Source organism: Leuresthes tenuis, unplaced genomic scaffold, assembly GCF_036924035.1.
Source record: "Leuresthes tenuis unplaced genomic scaffold, fLeuTen1.0.hap1 SCAF_12, whole genome shotgun sequence".
In the NCBI taxonomy this organism is placed as follows: Eukaryota; Metazoa; Chordata; class Actinopteri; order Atheriniformes; family Atherinopsidae; genus Leuresthes; species Leuresthes tenuis.
In genome coordinates, this window is record NW_027325366.1 from 26,516,721 (window position 1) to 26,524,543 (window position 7,823).

Here is a 7,823-nt window from a genome sequence, read left to right on the forward strand (position 1 = left end):
GGGAAGGAGCGGAGGGAGTGGGTGATTTATGCTTCTTTGGAAAAGAATAATACTTTGGGGCAAGCACAAATAAGCAACTTCAGTTTAGCAACTTTAGCAATCCAGCAATCCGCGAAGGCCAAGCCTAAAGTCGCTTATAAAAAGCGGACCTGGCAACTTTGTACAAAAACTCATTGGAACGGGGCCAGCGAGTTTGTGGGAGGAGACCACAGGGGGAGAACAACTGCTTAAAAACGTGGGCCAGCAAAGGCCTCTGTCCGTTCTTCAGATCGACAAAAACAAGGTAATTATTAATGCCTGAGTGCCACTTAATCAATAAGTGATTTGGAGTAAGCTCGTCATATTTCTTTGTTGTCAGTAATTTGTTTTATTTTATTCAAAATGACGATTTATTGAAATGCAGGGATCAATCATGACTGCAGAGGCAAAGCAGACCTGTTATCAGGGCACCGGTGTCAGCAGCTTCCAGATCTACCTGGAAAAATCAGGAGAACACAATGCAATTCTCCAGTGTGTTCAAAACGTCCTGCCTGGAGAATTTCTAAGGTTAACTTTTTTTTTGCCTAGACATATGTACATATGTTTGATAGTCCCCTCTTGCTTCTGAAGGGAGCTCATGTAGATCTAAGTCAATAGCAATATTGCTTGTTAAAATTTTGCAAAAGAGATGCAATTATCTAATGTTTCTGCAGACGCAAAGCTGGTAGTGGTACCAAAACAACTCCAAAATCATTCATACTTTTTGCGGGTATTTTTGCTTTTGCTGCAATGTTCCTTTGAACTACTGTAGTTTTTGAGTTTGTGATTAATTGCTATCAGGCATGAATTAATTTTAAGTCGTGGTTTACTGTGTAAATTTCTGTTTCTGTTTCTATTTGTGATCCTCACTGTGAAGTGTTGTGGCAGGGATGCAGAAGGCTTATTATTTTTTTTATCAATCTGGGAGAGTAGCAGACCACACAGTGCATTCTTCAAGTCAGAAATATAAACCGTCAAAGCAAATATTTTCCAAATTATTTGCATTTCCTTCATGATGATTTTCACCTCTGTTGCAGAATTGGAGCAGGTAAAAGCAGCCTGAATGTTCTTGGTGTTGGAAGTGGTGGAGGTATGTATTTAAATGCAGCTTTTATAAACCATAAAAGTTACCCCTCATCCAAAAGGACTTCATTACTTATTACTACAGAGGTGCAATGAAGAGAATTCACAAACACAATAGTTGGTGGCACTGATTGGATATTGGAGGACTGTCAACACTATTGCAGTTATTGCCGTGCCCCACCACTGATCGATATTGATCGTAGTTCACCATGATTACTGCACAAGAGCCCTATCAAAGTCCGTTCCTGATAAGAGTGTACAGAGAACAGTCATTTTAGATATTTATTTTTGACACAGTATCCTGAAATGAATTTGAATGTTTTGGAAAAATTGAATTTCTATAGAATAGAAATAGTATTTCAACACTAAATCAGCATTACACAGAGGAGCTGTGATCTTAAAGTTTTAAACTTGACGGTGTGTTCCAGGTGAGATGGATGCTCAGATTCTCTCCTCACTGCAGTCGGCATACCCGGCAGTTCCCATCACTGCTGACATCGTGGAGGGCAGCTCTGAGCTTATAGACAACTTCAAAGGTACTGACAGTTCACATTTCTACCACACCCTGACATGTTTATTTTTATAACAATGAGCTCTTGACAATGGTGACATAATTGTTGATTGAAATTCTCATTGTTCACGTACATGCATACAAACGTTTTTTTAGCAATCATCTTTTTTCTGTTACTGAGAGGAGTTAAATGATTAACTGATCTGCAAAAAGCTTAAAGTTGAACATTCACAGTCATCATTAGGAAAGGTCAGTTGATGCAAAGATGAAAGCTTTGTCAGCACTCTGACCCCTCCAGCCTTTACCCAACAACCAGCAGACCTGCGCCTCTCTAAGGAGTTGCCTGGCCCTCTGACAATTTAAATAACTGATGTCCACAAAGCAGGAGAAGGCTGTATATAAAAACAAACTGAGTATTTTCTGCTACAGCTCCTGAGCTTCTAAGATAATTAAGAAAACAGCAAATGTAAAGGTCAACTTGAGGTGTGGAAGGAAACACTACTATATGAAAGGCAAATCAAGCCCCAGATTGAATGCAAATGATCTTCAGGAAGACTAAGCAGACTCTGCAGGGGTGATGCTCTGCTCTGCTCACACCTGCACAAATATGACCTTCTTGAGTAGCTAGTAGTTTACAAATGAGCCCCTAAGTAATTCTGATGTGTTTTGGGAGTTTTATGGATTTATTAAGTTTAAATAGAGCTTTGTGTCTACAATATGCAAAAGTATGTTTAGAAGGGGAATAAAATGCTGAATTTAAATTAAAAGAACACGTATTCCATGTTGGATTGATCATGCTTTGGACTTCTGCTGCATTCAGTTGTTCTGATAATATGTCCATGGTACCTTAGACAGTAACTTGAAGTTTGAACTTGGGGGAGAAAAAAAGATCTCCTGGTAAACAAAAAACAAAACAAACAAACAATATAATATATATATATATATATATATTATAAGTCTTGTTGCACATATACATACAGGAGCCTCAACCGCATTATCTAAGTGTTTGAGTGTCTTTCAGAGCTTAATTTTTGCATGATTTCAGTTGGACAAACATGTTTGCAGGCATTTTCAAAGTCAGGTTTTGGTCGGAATAAAAGAACTGTCTGTTCTCTTTTTTTTTAAGCACTGGTAGCAAAGACCGCTAACCTTCAGAAGATCCCATTTTCTTGGCACATCATGGCCAGTGAGGACTATGCGAAGGAAGTGAAAGCAAAGAGAGACATGAAGAGGTTTGACCTCATACATATGATTCAGGTACTACTGTAGCAAGATGGTTTTTCTTGTTTGCTTCTGCCCACTAAACTGTCACTTTGCAAAGTTTGATCCACCTGCCTATGAAAAATGCTGCCCTGTAACTCTAATGTGAGTGATTCCGTTCTCCTGCAGTGACAGTTGATTTGGATTAGAAGAATGTGGGTTCTCTTTTATGCGCTGGACTTGACATATCTTTTCACATTGCCTTTGCTGCATGTTGATTTAAAAAAAACGGGTCCTTTCTATGTCACTGCTTGTTGGATTCAGTGGTACCCACCACTTTAGGGCAGACAAAAGTGTGTAATATTATGTTAGCTATGCAGCAACAAACGTAGCAGACATACCTTTAATGAAAACAAAAGGTGGCTTTTGCATTAACAATATTCAGAAAGCCTTCAAATGAATTTTCTCCTTAATGCTCTTCTCAACAGATGATCTACTATGTGGAAAACCTTCCTGAAACTATCAAGTTTTACCACAGCCTTCTGAAAAATAATGGCAGGCTTATGATCATCGTTGAATCAAGTAAGCAGTCTGGAATTAATTTGCCTGTCACACTTCAATTCGTGTAGGTCCAATTCTTTTGTAGTGTAAAAGCTACAAGACCAGTTCTGACTGAGAAGCAAAGGGTTGGATCTGGTTTCTTTTTAAAGAGCAAAATATGATTCAGATGATCTTTTGCATTGTCATTGTTGGAAGAACAGTACCCTCTTCAGATTAGTTTGCAGATATCCTGGTTGAAGTGGAAACATGCTGCGTATAAAATTGTCAGTAATTGCAAGATCGTGACAAGACTGTGTGTGTCGGGGGTGGAGGGTATTGACAAGGTTGTAATTTTCTATGTCATTATATTTAGCCAACAGTGGCTGGGACATCCTGTGGAAGGCTTACAGCAAGGATCTGTGTGTCTCCGCCATAAAAGAGTACCGTGCATCCATGGAAGTTGTTGCTTGTCTGAAGAGCCAGGGTCTTACATATGTGGAACATTCAGTTCCTAACAGCTTTGACATCACTGAGTGCTTCAATCCAAGCAGCGTAACTGGAGAACGTCTGCTGAGTTTCATGACAGGAAAAGACCACTTCTACGAATCCTTCACCCCAGAGATTAGAGCAGGCATATTAGACCTTCTTAGAAGCAAATGCAGCACTGAAAAAGATGGCAAGGTATTCTTCAACAGTAATTTGAGCTGCATTCTTGTTCATGCTTGAATAAGTCTAGGTCATACTGTGCATTTTGATTGCTCTGTATACTATATGTTTCCTTAAATTAATTGATGAATACTGTATGAACAGATGATGCCCTCCAAAATCACATAGAGAGATAAACAACTATGTCTAAATAACAACCTGGTTGGTCTTTTGGAAAAAATTATTCAGAAATGGCTGCCTTTCAGATATGACCTTCTCTAATAAAGCCCCACAGTCAGTGTTGTCATAAAAGTAATGAATGTAATAGCACGTGAATGTAGAGAAGGCATTATCTGGGAAGAAACTACAGACATTTTATAACCTAATTCTGCCGAGAGTCTTTCATTGTTGTTTATAGTCTGCAAAGTAATCATTTTTGCATATTGTTGATTCCTCTGCCTCACTTTTGGCCACAGCAGGCAAGAGAATTAAAAAGCCCCAACAGCCCATTGTCTACTGTTTGATAAGAGTTGTGTTGCACTTAGCAACTAAAGAACTACGTTTCTATCAAGGCTAAGAGAAAGATCAAATCAGACAAGAACAGACAGGGAATTAAACTTGCATTTTACTGCTGTCAGATCCACATGCATTGTAATTTAGCTTCTTAAGACCTGAACATGAAGGCTAAGATGGTGATATTGACTAAGAAATGTGGAAATCGCCATAAAACAGTACGCTTATATTATTGTATCATCTGAATCTGTTTTTGTTGTCTACAATGGGCAAAAAGGGCATTTGGTCTCATTGAGACAGTTCAGATGTTATTAAGTGTAGAGTAGGTTGAGTTTCTTTTTTCTAAAATCCACTGTTCTCCTCGGTGCCCAGTCTCTTGAAAGGAAGTTTGAGGAGACCATCAAGATAAAGTACTGAAATTCAATAACATTATTGGATGAATTTTCACATAAGTCTAGTGTAGTCTAATTATTTCTGTTGAAAACACAAAATTCAGCTCCTCATGTACAGCTTTTCCACAAAATGCATACCAGAGTTGAGCTTGGGTAAGCAAAAGTGATTCCCTGAATTAAAAAAAAAAAAAAGATAAATCACCATCCTGTAATAAACTGAAAAGTGATTTATTAATCAGTTTATGATTGAAGACATATAGCAGTCCTGTGGACACAAAAGTAAGACTTTCAGGGACCATGTACATTTTTTAAATCTATAGTTTGTAGCTTTAGTGTCACAGAAGCCATTGAAAATATATCAAATTTACATCAAACAACAAGATTGCCTCTGATTTTTTTTTTTTGTAGTATTGAAAAGTGAACAAAGAGTTCAGACTTCATTCACATTTGGTACTGAATTGTCTCTTGAAATGTATTTTGTACATATTTAGGTCACATTCACTTGGTGACACCTGGCATTAATTAATCCAATTAGAAAACATGCATAGCAATGTGATTATACTCTCATTCAATGCACTTGATGATTCATTATGTGCGATGATATGAATAGATGCACCAGCGATATATTTTTTTTCCAGTGTATCCTCAATAAGAATAGGAAGATTCTTATCATTGTAGTATCTGATACTTTATATGGCTTTCTTCTGCTGTATACCAACTGTTAATAGATAAGGTGAAAAGCAATTTTAACAATGATATGGAAACCTTTTTTTCCTAAAATACCTGTGTTTTCACTTCTATGCCATATTGTGCATAGAAGTTGCTTGCATTGAAGAATAGAACTTGTTTGTTTCTTTTCAGTACCCCTTGAATAACAGAAGATAGCCTTCAGTATTACTTCAGAGCATAGAGAAACTTTATTTCATCCCCATGATAATCCAATGTAGTTTAAAAAAAAGTGTCAAAATTCCCTAGTTAATAAAAAGAAGAAAAGTTGTTTTTTATGTCCAACTTTTCCTCTATCACACGGCGGCCGAGCCACTTAATATTTGGCAGCAGTGGACACTTCACCCCATCTGATTCTCATTCTATTCATTTTGCTTCTTACCAGTTACATTTTTCCTGTTGTTCAAATAGCACAAACAACTGGTAAATATGAGAATAAATTACATAAAATTTTTGCCAATTTTGATGAACAGTTTTATTAATTCATTCAATCCTTATTTTATTTATACTCCCCTGGCTCCTCCATGTCTCTTTAACCATTTTAGGGAGGGTGGGGGTGTCTCCCATTGGTGTCCAGAATCAAATAATATTATTGCTTCTTCCCTAATGTTTTTAAAAAAATACATGCACTAATTAAAGGGAATATAAAACATAGGCCTAATATCAAAATAGTAGAGAAACACTTTTCTTTGGGAAATGCATGTCAGCATAGCCAGATAAATGATTGATAAACTATAGTAGAAAATGTGAAGTTGTTAGAAGAGTGCTTACACCAAAGCTGTGTATTATATGCTGGTACCCTGCACACTAAGCTTCCGTGTCATCTTTTTATGCACATGTTGTAAGATAGCTTTTGAAATCATGTCTTAGTTAATTTCTGCGTCACATTACAGAAAGATTAACAGTATAAATACATGAATAAATGATAAACGATGACCTTGACAATGACAAGAAAGTCATCAATTGTTTTTATGTTAACACTTTTTTCAAATTTACTGACTCGTGCCTCAGAGCACCCCACCTCTCGGCTGATTACAGCTGGGACAGGCTTCAGTACCCCCACAACCCTGAAATGGATAAGGTGGGTACAGAAAATGGATGGATAGATTGATGGATGCTTGAGACTTTCTGCTCTATGTGACGGGATGCTTTTGAACCGTGAAAAGCTGTGTTAACTCCATGTCTCATGATACCTTCCTCTTCCTGACGTGTCTTGGTATTATTATGGCGTTCCATCTGTCTGTTGCAATCTTCCTCTTCTCTGTTTCTACTGTTTTCTTTGCTCCAGTGCAGCTTATAGACATGATGCAACCAAAATCAGGCAGCACAACTTTGCTGCTGAAGTGAAAGACAGCAACTTTCTCGAGCTCTTCCTGCCTGCCTTCCTGACTATCATAGAAAAACCCTTCAGATATCGACAGCACATTAAGGTTACCACTATATGTTTGTGTGCCAGGCACAGACAGATACTGCTTGCATCTGCTTCACACTAATAGAAGATGTGCAGTATCTTGTTTCAAACACTGATGATCCGAAGCTCCTCGAGATGAGGAGTCTGCTCTTATTGTCACTGTCACTGATACACCCAACATATGCTGAGTTATCTGAGTAATTCTGGAAGATGACAGGACTCTTCGGTTGTACTGGAAGTCTGAGATGTACTGAATGAACATGAATGGAGATAGTGCAGTCATTTGTGGTGGTCCTGAGCTGCTATTGAGCTTCTCGGACACACAACCTCTCAGTCTCACAAACTGGGGTCTGTTTGTTAGATGATGATTATCCAAAAAATTGTGAGGACATCTGCTTTTTAGAGCACAATCCTCACTATGCTGTCTTTTTCATCCAAAGCATAAAACATCTATTGCCCTCGATGGCATCTTCAATGCCAACTTCAGGACAATATGCAAACTGTAGTGGGTCCTTTAAGGGGTTCACTTCCTAACTTTGGTAAGCCAATAACAGTTTCCCCATGACTTTTATGACATGGGATGTTATGGCACTTGGTCTGTAATGGTTGAGAGTAGAGGGATGAGATTCTTTAGGTACCGAAGCAAGGCAGGATGTCTATGAAGAATCCCACATAGCTGTTGTGCACAGGCCTTTAGGACACAGAGGACCCACCATCTGGACCTGCAGCCTTGTTCTGATTCAGTCTTTCAAGCTGCTTCTTCACCTGACAGCTGGAGACAGAT

At 38.2% G+C, this 7,823-nt stretch overlaps 1 protein-coding gene across 1 annotated transcript; it reads left to right on the forward strand.

The window, feature by feature from the left end:
• The first annotated feature begins 201 nt into the window (after window positions 1-201).
• Window positions 202-5,100, forward strand: LOC140319603 (histamine N-methyltransferase-like). The gene is made up of 7 exons (XM_072397298.1): window positions 202-283; window positions 404-546; window positions 1,056-1,108; window positions 1,530-1,637; window positions 2,739-2,869; window positions 3,301-3,394; window positions 3,726-5,100. Exons 2-7 carry the CDS (start codon window positions 413-415, stop codon window positions 4,076-4,078), a joined length of 873 nt encoding a protein of 290 aa, XP_072253399.1. The 5' UTR covers window positions 202-283; window positions 404-412; the 3' UTR covers window positions 4,079-5,100.
• The last annotated feature ends 2,723 nt before the right edge of the window (window positions 5,101-7,823 follow it).

Bases quoted from the DNA above. Each gene is read 5' to 3' on its own strand.
- LOC140319603 (XM_072397298.1), top strand. From the start codon at position 413: ATGACTGCAGAGGCAAAGCAGACCTGTTATCAGGGCACCGGTGTCAGC. The intron at 1,109-1,529 runs GTATGTATTTAA...GGTGTGTTCCAG, and splicing joins TGGTGTTGGAAGTGGTGGAG to GTGAGATGGATGCTCAGATT. The intron at 3,395-3,725 runs GTAAGCAGTCTG...CATTATATTTAG, and splicing joins TATGATCATCGTTGAATCAA to CCAACAGTGGCTGGGACATC.